Raw genomic sequence first — 18,320 nt, forward strand, 5'->3', positions numbered from 1 at the left:
CATAATGTTATCTAAAATTACTGGATTTTGTTTGATAAACCTCCCCTTCATAACCTTATTACACTTTCTGTCCACATACTTTTGGACCACCCTGTGTATGTATATATATATATATATATATATATATATATATATATATATATATATATATATATATATATATATATATATATATATATATACATATACACACACACACACACACACACACACACACACACTGTTCAAAAAATAAAGGGAACACTCACTTGAATACTTTGTTCTGTACAAAGTTGAAACAAAATCACACAAAAATCATCAATGGAAATCAAATTTATTAACCAATGGAGGCCTGGATTTGGAGTCACCCCCAAAATTAAAGTGGAAAAACAAACTACAGGCTGATCCAGCTTTGATGTAATGTCCTTAAAACAAGTCAAAATGAGGCTCAGTATTGTGTGTGGCCTCCATGTACCTATATGACCTCCCTACAATGCCTGGGCATGCTCCTGGTGAGGTTGCGGATGGTCTCCTGTGGGATCTCCTCCCAGACCTGGACTAAAGCATCCGCCAACTCCTGGACTGTCTGTGGTGCAACGTGACGTTGGTGGGTGGAGCGAGACATGATGTCCCTGATGTGCTCAATCGGATTCAGGTCTGGGGAACAAGCGGACCAGTCCATAGCTTCAATGCCTTCATCTTGCAGGAACTGCTGACACACTCCACCCACATGAGGTCTGGCATTGTACTGCATTAGGAGGAACCCAGGGCCAACCGCACCAGCATATGGTATCACAAGGGGTCTGAGGATCTCATCTCGGTACCTAATGGCAGTCAGGCTACCTCTAGCGAGCACATTGAGGGCTGTGCGGCCCTTCGAAGAAATGCCACCCCACACAATTACTGACCCACTGCCAAACCGGTCATGCTGAAGGATGTTGCAGGCAGCAGATCGCTCTCCACGGCGTCTCCAGACTCTGTCTTGTCTGTCACATGTGCTCAGTGTGAACCTGCTTTCATCTGTGATGAGCACAGGGTGCCAGTGGCGACTTTGCCAATCTTGGTGTTCTGTGGCAAATGCCAAGCGTTCTGCACGGTGTTGAGCTGTGAGCACAACCCCCATCTGTGGACGTCGGGCCCTCATACCACCCTCATGGAGTCGGTTTCTAACCGTTTGTGCAGACACATGCACATTTGTGGCCTGCTGGAGGTCATTTTGCAGGGCTCTGGCAGTGCTCCTCCTGTTCCTCCTTGCACAAAGGAGGACGTAACGGTCCTGCTGCTGGGTTGTGCCCTCCTATGGCTCCCTCCACATCTCCTGGTATCTGCTCCATGCTCTGGATACTGTGCTGACAGACACAGCTACCCTTCTTGCCACAGCTCGCACTGATGTCCCATCCTGGATGAACTGTACTACCTGAGCAACTTCTGTGGGTTGTACTGCAGACACCGCCTCATGCTACTGTACCTCTAGGGGTGAGAGCAATGGCAAAATGAAAAACTGACCAAAACAACAGCCAAAAAGGATGATAACAGAGATCTGGTCTGTGGCCACAACCTGCACAACCACTCCTTTATAGGGGGTATCTTGCTAATTGCCTATCATTTTTTACCGGTTGTCTGTTCCATTTGCACAACAGCAGGAGAAATTGATTCACAATCAGTCTTGCTTCATAACTGGACAGGTAGATTTCACAGAAGTGTTATAGACTTGGAGTTACATTGTGTTGTTTAAGTGTTCCCTTTATTTTTTTGAGCAGTGCTCACATAACCTTTCTCAAGCCTATAAGTCTTATTATATATATATAATTGCATTGTAAGGTGGCCTTTAACCAATTGACAATGAGCAGCATATATATAATATATATATATATAATATAAAATGTATGTATATATAGTAAGGTGGCTGTTGGCCCTGCACCGCTCCCTGCACATTAACCCCTGCAATACTGCGATCGAAGTTGATCGCAGCATAGCGGTGGCAAGGAGGGAGGTATTCGCTATACTCCCCTCTCCTGCCAGCGTCCAGCGATGTCTGCAGCGACTTCCGGAAGTTGTCATGACGACCCAATGTTGTCATGACAACATCCGGGTCACCAGGAGGCAGGACGTTACTTTGGTCATGCGCAGTGCATGACCAAAGTTATGTCTCCCCTGTGTGCAGCGCTGACAGGCTGTATGGCATTGGGAGCTGCTGCTTTGTATGCTATACAGCCGATCAGGCTGCAAAAAGTGAAAGTCTCATAGTGGGACAATGTGTAAGAGTAAAAAAAAAAAGTAGAAAAGTAAAAAAAAAAAAAAAAAAAAAATTTTTTTTTAAAAATATTAAAAAAATGAAAAAAATATATTGAACCCATAGTATTTATTTATTATGGAAAAAAAAACAAACAAACAATAAAAGTACACATATTTGGTATCGCCACATCCGGAACGACCTGACCTATCAAGCTTTCCCACTAGTTAACCCCTTTAGTGAACATGGTAAAAAAAAAAAAAAAAAAGAAAACGAAGCAAAAAACAATGCTTTCTCATCATACCGCCAAACAAAAAATGAAATAACACGCGATCAAAAAGACGAATGTTAATAAAAATGGTATCGCTGAAAACTTCATCTTCTCCCGCAAAAAACAAGCCGCCATACAGCTCCATCATCCGAAAAATAAGAAGTTATAGCTTTTTTCTAGAAAATAGTTTTTATTGTGTAAGAGCGCCAAAACATAAAAAAAGATATAAAATGCAAATGGGGTACCCGCTGTAAACGTACTGACCCGAAGAATAAAGCTGTCTTATCAATTTTACCACATGCGGAACGGCATAAAAAAAAAAAACATAAAACAATTCCGGAATTGCTGGTTTTTGTTTATTCTGCCTCCCAAAAATCGGAATAGAAAGCGATCAAAAAATGTCACATGCCCGAAAATGGTACCAATAAAAACGTCAACTTGTCCCGCAAAAAAGAAGCCAGCACATGACTCTGTCGAACGAAATATGGAAAAATTATAGCGCTCAAAATATGGCGATGCAAAAACTAGTCTTTGCAAAAAAAAGCTTCTTTTAGTGTGTGACAGCTGTCAATCATAAAAACCCGATATGAATCTGGTATCGCTATAATCGCACCGACCCGAAGAATAAAGTCTTCTGATCACTTATACCACACGAGGATAGGTGTAAAATAATAAACGTTAGGGTTGTGCTAGGGTTAGGGTTGTATTAGGGTTGGGGTTAGGGTTGTGCTATGGTTAGGGTTGGGCTACGGTTTTGATTGGGGTTAGAGTTGGGGCTAGGTTTAGGGGTGGGCTAGGGTTAGGGCTGAGCTAGGGTTAGGGTTGGGGTTGTATTAGGCTTGGGGTTAAGGTTGGGATTTGATTAACATTGCAGAATATTTGAGAAGCTTTGTTATTTATTTATCCACAAGTGAAAATCCATGGTGACACTGATGGTAAATGCTGGCTCTTACCAAATACTGATTAAAGTCATCCAAAACACTGACGACACTTGAAACATTTTTTGGCTATGTGAAGAATCCGAGATGTCTTATTCTACCTTATTGTAAATAGAAAGTAGTTAATCTAATGACTTTAGGGGTTGTGAATATCTCACATCATGGACAGATGTGTTGAATACACCACGCAGTATACTGAGCCTGGATTGTTAAAGCTAATATACGTGATCTAATGGGTGAGAAATATGGTCCTCCCTAGATTAAAACCTTGTGTCCTAGTTACATCATGTCACATTAATGCTCGCTGAGCTAGGAATACTACATGGATATAGACATCATCTGTCTACAACATTGATGCGATGGTACATACATACATACACGATTACTCTACGTGTCAGCATACTTGAGCAGTTACGCCTTGTACCTCATTGATTATCTGTGATCCTTCAGGTTCGGTCCTTGATCACAATGTATGTCGTAAATGTTTGAGAAGGTGATCTGGCCATTGTTACATTGCTGAAGCTGAGATTGACGCTTGGAGGTAAGGTGAGCCCCGGCCCCGGGCACTGAAGTTGGTAACAGGGTACTCGAATAGTTGAGTGATATCTCAGGTGAGGTGATACAAAGTTCATTTTTCAATCTGTCAAGCTTCAGGTAACATTTGATTTTCAGGAGGAGACATTCGGGAGGCTGCTGGTAACCTGAGACTAAGGTCAAGCTGTTTAGCATAGAGATTACAGTTTGTAGGAGTTTCTTGAAGAATAGTAGCGTAATTAAACAAGGAACCGTGGCGGTAATACAAAAGTCTTGGTAGGACACTTAAGACTTCTTTAATGAGAATGCTTAGTCATAGAGACCTTTTAAGGTTGTCTTTTAAGGTTGTGAATGTCTAACAGAGCTCCTAGGGCCATTCTAACTTAAGGGTGTCTTAACTACTTAAATGGTTAAAATTGCAAAGAGCAATTTATCTCTTATTAAAAATCTTCTTTCTTCAAATGTTTACTGCTTGTTGCCTTGGTTACCGGCCACCTTTGCAGTCTATGACAGTGGACTGTTCCCTAGGCAAAGAGCATGTGTTTATAAGCTGTTTGCTTGGATCAGGCCAGCTTCAGTGCCCCTCCATTGCTGCAGACAAAGCAGTCTGTGAGAGTAGCATTAGACAGCGCACAGGTCAGACCCCAGGAACGACTCTGCCACTGGTCTGAATTGTCAATCTGGAGGATCGCACCGCCCCCGGCAGTCACCAGGTGAAAAGTGGCTAGTTTTGTCACGTTTATTTGTCACTACTTTACCAAGGGGGTGGTGCACACATGGCAAAAAAGCTCTCTAAGGAAAATCCTGTGGGCCACACTCTCCTGGCAAAGACATTAAAAATTAGCACTAATTAAAAAGGCTAATATCTATGTAATTAAAAGGAACCTGTCACGTCCTTTTTGCTATTAAACTGTCCCCAATGTCTTGTTAGTGATGGACAGTGCATCACTACCATGTTTTTCTCAAGCAAAACGTCCCAGTATTTTTCACAAAAAACTCTTTTTATACTTTGACTGCCCCACATGCTTTCTGTTTTAGTCATAGGGGTGGGCATCTCTAGCTTTCCGGTCACGGTCAGTCAAATGCCTTTTCAGATTCTCCACGCCCATTGTATGATAATTCCTTCCTTTCAAGGCTGCGGAAATCTCGGTTGCTTCTGCACCTTTTTCTACCACACTTTTTCCACCACACTTTTTCCTTTCACTCAGCCTTCCATTAATATGCTTGCATACAGCACTCTGTGAACAGCCAGCTTCTTTAGCAATGACCTTTTGTGGCTTACCCTCCTTGTGGAGTGTGTCAATGACTGCTTTCTGGACATCTGTCATGTCAGCAGTCTTCTCCATGATTGTGGAGCCTACTGAAACAGACTAAGGGACCTTTCTAAACGCTTAGAAAGCCTTTGCAGGTGTTTTTTGTTAATTATTATAATTTATGGAGTTAATGACTTTTGTTTTTTCATTGGCTGTAATCCATAATCATCAATAATAACAGAAATAAACACGTGAAATAGATCACTCTGTTTGTAATGACTCTATATAATATGAGTTTCACTTTTTGTATTGATGAACTGAAATAAATTCCATTTTTGATGATATTCTAATTTAGTGAGAAGCACTTGTAGGACTGGTCTGCAGAGAGCTGCAGTTCTAAGCACAGCCACAACTAGACGTGCAGCGCTGTGCTTAGTAAGCAATAAAGGAGACCCAGGACTCATGGAGGTGCTGCTGTCATTACTATGAAAGCCCCAGAAAATCCTTTTAAAATATACATTTTTAATCATGCCAAATTGCAAAGACCAGACACACACTTTTTAAAGTATTTGTCTGGGGCTAAAGTATTGATGACCTGTAAGTGGGCACCACCAGCGCTCACTTCATAGTGCACAGTTCACTTCAATAGGACCTGCATTGCAGTACCAGAGAACGGCCACTACATGGTGGTTGGGCTCCAGACACTGACCTTCCTGTATCTGCAGCTCCAGGTATTGGCTTAGTGTTGGGGTGAAATGTGTCTGATGGGTAATCAATATCTTAGTCCTGGGCAACTCTGCTAATCCATATTGAAAAGTTATCACAAGTAAAGAAGATTCTGACTTTATTCATTTTGCTAAACAAACTCAAACAAATTCACAAAGTTTCAGTGTGGCTGCAGCTTCAGTTTTGAGCGGGTGAAATCTTCTTCTTTCCTGCTGTCAGTTCTGAATCCTGTGTGTGGCACACAGCAGCCCCTGTGAGGACTAAGAGGGGAGACGCAGTCACCCAACATGAGCGTTACTCTAGGAGTATCGGAGACGATACGGAGCTCTCCACTAAAGCCTGAGAGGATGACTGAGCAGTACTTATTAAAGCCCTCTAGTGAAAGTATTGAAGCACGCTGTTGACTTGCTTAACCAAGTGCGTAATAAGTAAAGTAAGCACTTGAGATTGTATCAGCTTCACTGTCACTAGAAGCTAATCGTTGGGAAGTCCGCCTGCAAGAAGCCGCACAGTGGTCACTTCTCCTACCACAGTTAGTGCTGTGTGTTATATATCCTTGGGCTACTTAGTCTGCTATTTATCTAGCCGCACAGAGACGAGGCTGCTGCAGACTGACGACCAGAGCTGGTGGGCTCGTCTTCTCCTTACCTGTCCTGATCTTCACATCATACTGCATCGCTGGACAATTGCTTTCCAGCTAACGATGTATCTAAGCTCCACTTCAGGATACCTGGCGTGCCAGCAAAGCCTTTCACTGCCGGCTTTTATATTTAATTTCTTTCTATCTGAACATGTGTTTGGTTTGGAGTTTGGAACCACAGACGGAGAAGATTGCCTTGAAGTGGGGGGATCAGGCAGGGATTGGCATGTTTGGGTATCTGCGGATTTGTGCAGACATGGGAAGAGGTTATGTTACCCAATGCTTACACACGGTGACATGCCAACCAAAACAGCCCTCGGGCACCTCACATAATCTCATTTTATTAAGGAGAAAGCCAGAGCGACACTGTCTGCCATCGTCCGAAGGCGCTCTTACTGATTATTGATCAATTATTTTCATGTTGAAACGTCTACTAAACTGCTTGTTATGCAGCTGTAAAAGTGAAAGTGTTTCTACCTTCTAATAAGAAGGACTTAAAGGGGTTGTCCATCTATGGTGACCATTTTTTGTTTTACTGAAATGCATGTATCTGGGTCTAGAAATTATTTTTGCAATTGGTTTCATTAAAAATATTGTATGGTTTTCCTACTATAGCCTCTGTGTAAGGCCACGTTCAGTATTTGGTCAGTATTTTATATCAGTATTTGTAAGTCAAAACCAGGAGTGGGTGATAAATACAGGAGTGGTGACGTGTTTCTATTATACTTTTCCTCTGATTGTTCCATTCCTGGTTTTGACTTACAAATTCTGATGTAAAATACTGACCAAATACTGAACATGTGCACGTGGCCTTACCTGTCTGTGGCTGATTGACGAATGCATTAAAGTGAATGTATCACAATTTTTTATTTAATGTATCTATGCAAAAATGTTTCTTTATACCACTCCAAACTTCACTGTTTTAATATATATTTTTATTATATACAGAACAGACCTAATGTTTGGACACACCTTCTCATTTAAAGATTTTTCTGTATTTTCATGACTATGAAAATTGTACATTCACACTGAAGGCATCAAAACTATGAATTAACACATGTGGAATTATATACTTAACAAAAAAGTGTGAAACAACTGAAAATATGTCTTATATTCGAGGTTCTTCAAAGTAGCCACCTTTTGCTTTGATGACTGCTTTGCACACTCTTGGCATTCTCTTGATGAGCTTCAAGAGGTAGTCACCGGAAATGGTTTTCACTTCACAGGTGTGCCCTGTCAGGTTTAATAAGTGGGATTTTTTGCCTTATAAATGAGGTTGGGACCATCAGTTGTGTTGTGCAGAAGTCTGGTGGATACATGGCTGATGGTCCCACTGATTAGACTGTTAGCTGCTTCTTTCTTGCCATAATACAAATTCTAAGTAAAGAAAAATGAGTGGCCATCATTACTTTAAGAAATGAAGGTCAGTCAGTGAAAAATTGGGCAAACTTTGAAAGTGTCCCCAAGTGCAGTTGCAAAAACCATCAAGCGCTACAAAAAAACTGGCTCACATGAGGACCGCCCCAGGAAAGGAAGACCAAGAGTCACCTCTGCTTCTGAGGATAAGTTTATCCGAGTCACCCGCCTCAGAAATCGCAGGTTAACAGCAGCTCAGATTAGAGACCAGGTCAATGCCACACAGAGTTCTAGCAGCAGACACATCTCTACAACAACTGTTAAGAGGAGACTTTGTGCAGCAGGCCTTCATGGTAAAATAGCTGCTAGGAAACCACTGCTGAGGACAGGCAACAAGCAGAAGAGACTTGTTTGGTCTAAAGAACACAAGGAATGAACATTAGACCAGTAGAAATCTGTGCTTTGGTCTGATGAGTCCAAATTTGAGATCTTTGGTTCCAACCACCGTGTCTTTGTGCGATGCAGAAAAGGTGAACGGATGGACTCTACATGCCTGGTTCCCACCGTGAAGCGTGGAGGAGGAGGTGTGATGGTGTGGGGGTGCTTTGCTTGTGACACTGCTGGGGATTTATTCAAAATTGAAGGCATACTGAACCAGCATGGCTACCACAGCATCTTGCAGCGGCATGCTATTCCATCCGGTTTGCGTTTAGTTGGACCATCATTTATTTTTCAACAGGACAATGACCCCAAACACACCTCCAGGCTGTGTAAGGGCTATTTGACCAAGAAGGACAGTGATGGGGTGCTACGCCTTATGACCTGGCCTCCACAGTCACCAAACCTGAACCCAATCGAGATGATTTGGGGTGAGCTGGACCGCAGAGTGAAGGCAAAAGGGCCAACAAGTGCTAAGCATCTCTGGGAACTCCTTCAAGATTGTTGGAAGACCATTTCCGGTGACTATCTCTTGAAGCTCATCAAGAGAATGCCAAGAGTGTGCAAAGCAGTCATCAAAGCAAAAGGTGGCTATTTTGAAGAACCTAGAATATAAGACCTATATTCAGTTGTTGCACATGTGTTAATTCATAGTTTTGATGCCTTCAGTGTGAATGTACAATTTTCATAGTCATGAAAATACAAAAAATATTTAAATGAGAAGGTGTGTCCAAACTTTTGGTCTGTACTGTATTTCTTCAGCCATCGGAGGCTGCTATTTTTATTTTCTGGTGTGTGTGTGTGTGTCAGAGCACAACACTCACACATTACAAATCCGGCAGCCACTGGCTATAGGAGGCTGTGGTCGATGTCTGACCCTATCACCTATGCGTGCCCCTGGGCTGCCCAGGCCAGTGCCGTAGGTGGAGCCCGGCTCCTTCCATCGGAGCCCCAAGGAGCCCGGCTCCTTCCCAAGGAGCCCGTCTCCTTGCATCGGAGCCCCAAGGAGCCCGGCTCCTTGCATCGGAGCCCCAAGGAGCCCGGCTCCTTGCATCGGAGCCCCAAGGAGCCCGGCTCCTTGCATCGGAGCCCCAAGGAGCCCGGCTCCTTGCATCGGAGCCCCAAGGAGCCCGGCTCCTTGCATCGGAGCCCCAAGGAGCCCGGCTCCTTGCATCGGAGCCCCAAGGAGCCCGGCTCTTTGTATTGGAGCCCAGCGCTGTGCATTGAATGTGCAGGAAAACAGCCTGTAGATAAGGCGCAAAGAGGCCTTAGAAGGCAAATGATGCAACAGTCTAATGAAACCCAATTGAAAAACTTATTTTTAGCCCCAAATACAAAGGTGGAGAATCCCTTTAATCTAACAGCATTTTTCCCACAATACCCTGAACATCGTTCAGCTGCCATCTTGAGAATACTTATTAATTCAGCCACATTACTTTGTGTGCAGGCTGTCCTAGTAAATTCCTTCATATTTTTTTATTTTGTTTTGTTCTTTTGTTTATAAATATATTACAACATTTCATGTTTATTTTTCTCATGGTTCATAATACTAAGACCCCATGGGGCGCACAACTGACCACGCCTGATCTCACTAATAGTTTCGGTGTCCTTTCTTTTCCACGATCATCATGTGCTCCAGAGAACTTCTTTATTTTCATTCATGCCATGTAATGTCATGGTCATAATATTTGACCACCAGCAAGTCGCCATTTACGGATGGTCCAGATAGGACCACCCCTTTTAAGATTGTCTTCTTTTACAACTTCATGTAACATTAGTGCAGTTTCACTGCCAAACATAATATTAGCAATCATAGCCCTCCCATTTGTTTTATTTTTACGTGTTTTTAGTGAGTACATAGGTTTTCCTTTATTGCACTGTGGACAATCAGTTTTCATCTTAATTACTTCTGCAGCAGAATATTGAAATATTGGATGTTTTAGTAATTTCTGTTATTGATTCTTGGTTAAATGATAGGACACATCTAGATTGTCTTGCTTATCCCTTTTTATATGTGAATTAGGCCAAACCATGGTCTGCCAGACAACTAATATTATCTGGCAGACTTTCATATTAATGGCCATCTATGTGGCAAACTGTACACGTCCAGGAGCTGCTGTTAGCTATGGCTTAGAGAGTTGGGTTTCCAACTCTGGTCCTCAAGAGCCACCAACAGGTCATGTTTTCAGCATTTCCTTAGTATGACCCTATGGTGATCATTACATCACCTGGAGAACCCATAATTCCATCACCAGGCCAATACTAAGGAAATCCTGATAACATGACTTGTTGGTGGCTCTTGAGGACCAGAGTTGGGGAACACTAGCTTGGAGAGTTGGGTTCCCAATGGAGACCTTGCTATAAGACGTCCGTGTGCACTTATAGAGCATGAAGCAACCCCTTAAAATCAGTTCCTTTTACTACACAAATGTCATATTTCAGAGCACTAGAAGCTTTAATGTCCCTATATTGTCTCTGGATCTTGGGGTCTCTGACCACAGGAGGCGTGGGAATACTTTTTATGTCTGGCTGCTTTGGCCAGTACGTAACAAATCCTTATATATATATATATATATATATATATATATATATACATATACATATACATACATACATATATATATATATATATATATATATATATATACATATACATACATACATATATATATATATATATATATAAGCATAGGTCTTATCTCGACTTTAATTTAAAAAATTCTAAGTCACTTAAACCTAGGTTTATAAGGAAGATAACTAGAATCTACAAGCTTTACCAGGACATTATTGGTCTCCAGATTATTCCTTAGTCTGTCTCCATTGCTTGTACATAAAAGGTACATTTTGCAGTCTCATATCAACAGGAAAGCCATTTTCCAATATGTTTCCAGACAGACTATCAGCAAGGGGTTTACTCTAAACTTCTTTCCTTCCAAACTTTTCCAACGTATGGCTTTGAATAGCATTCAGATATGATAAATCTTATCTGATGGCAGAAAAGGGCTTTAAGCAGTAAAAGATAACCCCTGACTAAATCTGCATTGAAAGCCAGCAGCTGTATTATGAAAGGTATTTTGTGCCGCTGCCAATTTGATGCCTTTCTGCAGATTGGCTCGCAGGAATGTAGAGAGGGACAGGGCTGACCCGGGGAAGTCACACAGACTCCGTGTCTTTCTCTTTGCACTATGATTCTGCTAAGACAGATTATTTGTGCTTATTTGAGTCAGGTAAGTCTTTGCAAGCTTCCCCGCTAGGCCTGGGAATTGAGTATATTGAGGAGCTATTCAGAGGCTTCTGACACAGACCAGTCTTTTATTGCATGGTGTTACATTCTGGCTAAATCCTTCTCCACCCAGTTTGTAAGCACTATGGTTTTTCTCTTCAATCAAAAGAGGTTATCACCTACCTTAATCCACGGAGCAGCATGGATTAAACTCAGCTATGTGCCCCAGGATTCCCAAAGAGGATCCACAAGTAGGAAAAAAAAATACTTGTTTCGACTTTTTTTTTTCAGTGTCTTTACTAACTTCTCTTGAGCTTTGCTGGGGGATTAGCATCTAAAATAAGCAACCCCGGTGTTCTCGTCAATGAAGACATCAGATGAAAGTTCACTTAGTCAGGGCCTATGTTTCTTCAACATAAAGAGGTGCCAGAGCGCCACAATAAAAAGATGAGTTCTGCTAGACTATGTAGTGAAAACATTCTGATGGCTAATCCGGATAAAAGATAGATTATAGACCAGAAACAGACCCTTTTTTAATTGGTTTTAGGTTTGTTAAGTAGTGTTATAGCAACGTTTTACTTTGAAACTTGAGGTGTTAATAAAAAATCTAAAAGAATGTAAAATTAAAATAAATATCCATTGAAATGTAGCTATTTTATGTTAATTATTATTGTTTTGCCAACCTGTTATTTTATCATCATTATTTTTTTACAGCTTTTCAAACCCACTAACCTATAGTATTTAGCAAGTATTTATTTAGTGTGTTAGAGTAAAAAAAAAATATTGTGGGCTTATTACTGCAGACAAGGTATGGAAAAATATGTGAAAGTATCACTGTCAAGTTATCAAACTTTTTATATATTAAAGGTGTATAGTGTGGCTGATCAGTAAGGTCTGGGTTTCACCGGTTCGTCAAAACTCTGAAGCCGGCATCTCCGGCATGAGCTGAGTGGTGTTGGGGCTCAATACTAAGTCCATGGGTCTGTACCCCTCTGTATGACAGTATGTTTGGACCCATAGACTTACTATTGAGCCGTGCACGGCTCTCTCTCATAAAATGACAATTACGCTTTAAAGTCTTCTTTTACATAAAGTTACGAATAATGTCTTGATCAGAAAGGTCATCAAAAACAGAAAAAAAGTTATTAAAAATTATCAAATGACTTATTAATTCACACTTAAAGTATTTTAGAAAATGATGAATCTAATACTACTGCTCCCCTTATCTGCTCCCGTGCTGATACATCTGCACGGCAGTTAGCAATTATCCCCACGCTTCTAGCGGTTGTGATGCTGAAGGTGCCCAATACTCCTCCAATAGCGGTCCACCGACTATTTCCTTCCGACCCCTGTGGCCATGTGACTGCCTACTTCACCTGACCATGCATGTGTTTTGAATAGGGACAAAGGAGAAATCCGCTGTTAGATACTTCTAATGGCAGTGTCTCACTGGAGAACAAAAACATTAGGTGTTGAAATCGTGTCTGTTCCTTATTTTCTCCTACATGATCTGTCAGGGAGGTTTGGAGGCTCCACTCACATCACATACAGTTGAAACCAGAACTTTACATACACTATATAAAAAGACACATATGCATTTTTTTCTCAATATCTGACATGAAATCAGAATAAACCTTTCCCATTTTAGGTCAATTAGGATTATCATAATTTTTAATATTTACCAAATGCCAGAATAATGAGAGAGAGATTGTTTTAAGGCATTTTTATTACTTACTGCAAAGTGAAAAGTTTACAAACACTAAGATTACTGTGCCTTTAAATAATTCTGGACTGCCCATATGGTGATGTCATGTGTTTGGAAGCTTCTGATAGTTTTTTTGGCAACATCTGAGTTAATTAGAGACACACCTGTGGATGTATTTTAACCCCTTAAGGACCCTGGGATTTTCCGTTTTTGCTTTTTCGTTTATTGCTCCCATTTTCCCAGAGCCATAGCGTTTTTATTTTTTGGTCAATATGGCCGTGTGAGGGCTTATTTTTTGTTGGACGAGTTGTACTTTTGAACAACATTACTGGTTTTACCATATCATGTACTGGAAAACGGTAAAAAAATTCCAAGTGCGGTGAAATTGCAAAAAAAGTGCAATACCACAGATGTTTTTTTTTTTTTAATTTTTTTTTTACCACGTTCACTGAATGCTAAAATTGACCTGCCATTCTTATTCTCCAGGTCATTACGAGTTCATAGACACCAAACATGTATAGGTTCTTCTTTATTTAAGTGGTGAAAAAAAAATCCAAAGTTTGCTAAAAAAAAAAAGAAAAAAAAATGGCGCCATTTTCCGAGACCTGTAGCTTCTCCATTTTTCCGGATCTGGGGCTGGGCGAGGGCTTATTTTTTGTGCGCCGAGCTGACGTTTTTATTGATACCATTTTGGGGTAGATCCGATGTTTTGATCGCCCGTTATTGCATTTTATTGCAATGTTGCGGTGACCAAAAAACGTAATTCTGGCTTTTAGAATTTTTTTCTCGTTACGCCTTTTACCGATCGGATTAATTAATTTTTTATATTGATAGATCGGGCGATTCTGAACGCGGCGATGCCAAATATGTGTATGTGGGATTTTTTTTTTTAGTATTCTATTTTGAATGGGGCGAAAGGGGTGTGATTTAAACTTTAATATTTTTTAAAGATTTTTAAAAACATTTTTTTTTACACTTTTTGCTTGCTATTGATAGTCTCCATAGGAGACTAGAAGCAGCAATTACCTGATCGCCTCTGCTACATAGAGGTGATGAACAGATCACCTTTATGTAGCAGAAATGCTCCTGTGCTATGAGCGCTGTCCACTAGGTGGCGCTCATAGCACTCTTTTCATGACAACCACAGGGTTCTGCTGCAGACCCTGGGTTGTCATGCCCACGCATCGGTGACCCGCGATCACGTGACGGGATCACCGACGGGCGGGGCTAAAGCTGCGCTTCCAGCGCGGCAATGTTCAGTGCCGCTGTCAGAGATTGACAGCGGCATTTAACATGTTAACAACCGCGGGTGGATCGTGATTCCACCCGCGGCTGTTGCGGGCACATGTCAGCTGTAATAATCAGCTGACATGTGCCCTGTTCAGTGTGGGCTCAGCCCGCGCTGAACAGGGGGTGACAGCCTGGTGCATACTAATACGCCCCAGGCTCTACAGGGGTTAATGCTCACCTGAAACACACTGCTTCTTTGTGTAGCATCATGGGAAAGTCTAAAGAAATCAGCCAAGATGTCAGGAAGAGAATTGTGTACTTGCACAAGTCTGGCTCATCCTTGGGTACAATTTCAAGATACTTGAAGATGCCTCGTTCATCTGTACAAACAATTATATGCAAGTACAAACAAGATGGGAATGTCCAGCCATCATACCGCTCAGGAAGGAGACGGGTTCTGTGTCCCAGAGATGAACGTGCTTTGGTTCGACATGCGCATATCAAGCCAAGGACAAAAGCAAAAGACCTTGTGAAGATGATGGCGGAAGCTGGTAAGATTGTGTAAATATCCACAGTGAAACGAGTACTGTATTAACATGGGCTGAAAGGCCACTCTGCCAGAAAGAAGCCATTACTCCAAAAGAAGCATAAAAGAGCGATATTATTGTTTGCACATGCACACAGGAACCGAGACCTTAATTTTTTGGAGACCTGTCCTGTGGTCTGATGAAACTAAAATTTAACTTTTTGGTCATAATGACCATCGTTACGTTTGGAGGAAAAAGGGAGAAGCTTGGAAGCCTAAGAACACCATCCCAACTGTGAAACACGGGGGTGGCAGCATCATGTTGTGGGGTTGTTTTGCTGCAGGAGGGACTTGTGCACTTTACAAAATAGATGGCATCATGAGAAAAGAAGATTGTGGCAATACTGAAGCAACATCTCAAGACATCAGCCAGGAAATTAAAGCTTGGGCGGAAATGAGTCTTCCAAATGAACAACGACCCGAAGCATACTGCCAAAATGGTAACAAAGTGGCTCAAGGATAACAAAGTCAATGTTTTGGAGTGGTCATCACAAAGCCCTGATCTCAATCCTATTGAAAATTTATGGGCAAAGCTCAAAAGGCAGGTGAGAGCAAGGCGACCTACAAACCTGGATCAGTTACACCAGCTTTGTCATGAGGAATGGGCCCAAATTCTGACCAACTATTGTGAGATGCTTGTGGAAGGATATCCCAAACGTTTGACACAAGTCATTCAGTTTAAGGGCAATGGTACCAAATACTAATGAAATGTATGTAATCTTTCGACTTTGCAGTAAGTAATAAAAATGCCTTTAAACATTCTCTCTCTCTCATTATTCTGGTGTGACGCCTCTCTCCCGCTCGCTAGCCCTACCCTGAGAGATGGGGTTACTCGGAACCGGGCCTCCTGGGGTTCGGTGGATGCAGTCGTGGCCTAGGCCCGGCCCGTGCCCAGGGTCGTCACAGTAAAAATAAGGGCCAGGAGGGACGGTGGTAATCGAGTGGATGTAATGACTACGCCACCTGTGGTGCCTGGTGATTCGCCACCAGCGCTGCGGCAGTCCTCTGAGGCAGGATGTCGTGGCAGCAGAAGATGGTACTACTCCCCACAGGTGGAGCAGGGCCTCAGGGCAGAGAAGACGGATCAGGGGAGTCGTAGTGGGTGGTTTGGTGTGGTGTCGCGCTGTAATAAGGGACCGGAGGCAATGGATGCAGTCTTCCAAGCTTTACTCACGTTGTTAGGTGTCAGCTGCAAGGCTTCTCCTTGCTCCTCACGGCGTGCTGCAGCCACCAGGAAGGGGTTCAGCACACTCCGGGTAGTTCATCATCAGGACCCCCTGCACCAGAGTGTTCCTAGATTTTCCCACTAGGTACTCTCCTGTCCGTATGTGGTGCGTGTTACAAGGCTGGGTCTCCCTCTGGCTATACACAGAACAAGGGTACGGGTGGCGACTCCGCTCCGTCCATTACCCGGTGGGATCCTCTAAGCCTCCGGGCTTCTCTGACTAGGACATGAAGTAGCAAAGCCCGATATCGGGTGCCGGTTCCCCTTTTGCACCAGGAGTCCCTCTGACTAGGCCAGAATAGTGAGGACAGGTGGCGTATGCCGCTCCGTCTGCATCCCCCTGGGATCCTTTTGCCTATGGAGCTTGTCTCCTCTGCTCCCCTCCAGGCTTTCTTAGGTAGGGACCTTGACCGGGTAGAGACAGCCGTTAACTCTAGCCCGCTCCTTGCTTCTAGGCCCGAGAACGAGGACCGTGTATCTTCAATCAGCTGCTGGTTCCACCGGAAAGCCACGTTCAGTGATGAAGACCACAATCAAAGGACCATAAACCCAAGATGGCCGTTTATTAAATATGAATTTTGTGGTGTAACCTCTAAGTGCGTCCTCCACCCTCACCCACTACATGGTTCCCCCTATCTTTGGTTCCCCCCATCTCCTCTATCCCGGCTGGGGCAGCACTATGGTGCCTTAAAGCCCCCCCTCAGGGCAGGAGTGGTGTAGTGTTGGATGGATGGCTGAGTCCTGAGAGGTGCTCCACCCTTACCTCGGAGAGAAGATACCACACCTCACTCTGAGGTGCAGTACCCCTGTGGCGACTGAACCCTCAGGGGCGCCACACTGGCATTTGGCAAATATTAAAAATGATGGTAATCCTAATTGACCTAAAACAGGAAAGGTTTATTCTGATAGCATGCATATGTGCCTTTTTATATAGTGTATGCAAACTTCTGGTTTCAACTGTATGAGATAAATTCTATGTGCAAATCTGCATGTTGTTTCAGTAGAGCAGTTTTTCCCAAACTCCAGTGCTCTCGGACCCCCAAGGAGATCAAGATTAATATTGTGCAGGCGATGGAATTATTAATAAAGCGTCAGAAACTGCCACAGGCTCTCTTACCTGAGCAATACTAAGGAAATCCTGATAACCTAACCTTATTGGGGGGCGTAAGGGATGGGGTGTGGGAAGTACTACTACAGCGGAAGGGTGATCAATGGCTGTGTGACGCATAACACCTCTGACACTGCTTATAGTATCTCTAGGGGAAATTATCTGAGAAATTAAACCCTATGGAAGAAGTTGTCTGGAAAGCAACAAAGACCACTTGGTTTGAGGAGGGTTCAATCTAGTATGGGTAAAAATCTTCTGCTTATCACCCACATATAACTGGAGATGCCGCTTACATTCTCTTTAGATTGTTGCTGTGTCCTACCTTGATCAGCACGATCCACCTACTAATGTACATGGCATGGCCGGCTATAGGGTTTAACAAGTACAGGCCAAACCTTAAATCATCCATGGCAACCAGTCAGATTCCATTTTCTGTTTTTATTAAAAGCTGGCAATTTTTAACTTTTTTGTTGCATCAGTTGTCAGACACGAAGACCAGGTTGTTTATCGACAGTATTATAGTCATTGGTGGTCGTTTCTTGCCGTTAGTCAAACATTAATCTAATCCGTAATCTATTCTCATGTCAATGAACATGGATAATAAATGATGCTTTTTCTATTGTCTTTATCTGTACAGTCTGTTCCTTTGTCATCCGCAAGATTTGGCCATTATTACGATATGTCAAAAACGATGTCACCAGACATGCTGCAATCTGCCAAGACACACAGCTTCTACCTTCCCAATATAGTACCTCTGGATGAAACATATGGGTAACACATTTTTAATGAATTTTCCATATCTATATGTATGATATAAAATATGTACAGTGGTATGTAAAAGTTTGGGCACCTCTGGTCAAAATTACTGTTATTAT

The 18,320-nt window shown here is 42.5% G+C and overlaps 1 protein-coding gene across 3 annotated transcripts in view; it reads left to right on the forward strand.

Moving 5' to 3' along the window:
• Nucleotides 1-18,320, forward strand: part of ELP4 (elongator acetyltransferase complex subunit 4) — a 442,046-nt gene that overhangs the window by 97,773 nt on the left and 325,953 nt on the right. For all 3 annotated transcript variants that reach the window (XM_073658083.1, XM_073658084.1, XM_073658082.1), the window contains exon 5: nt 18,083-18,216. In XM_073658083.1, coding sequence (XP_073514184.1) covers nt 18,083-18,216 — 134 coding nt within the window. The remainder of the gene's footprint in view (nt 1-18,082; nt 18,217-18,320) is intronic.

Source organism: Phyllobates terribilis, unplaced genomic scaffold (assembly GCF_046119375.1).
Source record: "Phyllobates terribilis strain yellow unplaced genomic scaffold, ASM4611937v1 Scaffold_13__5_contigs__length_258822181, whole genome shotgun sequence".
Taxonomy (NCBI): Eukaryota; Metazoa; Chordata; class Amphibia; order Anura; family Dendrobatidae; genus Phyllobates; species Phyllobates terribilis.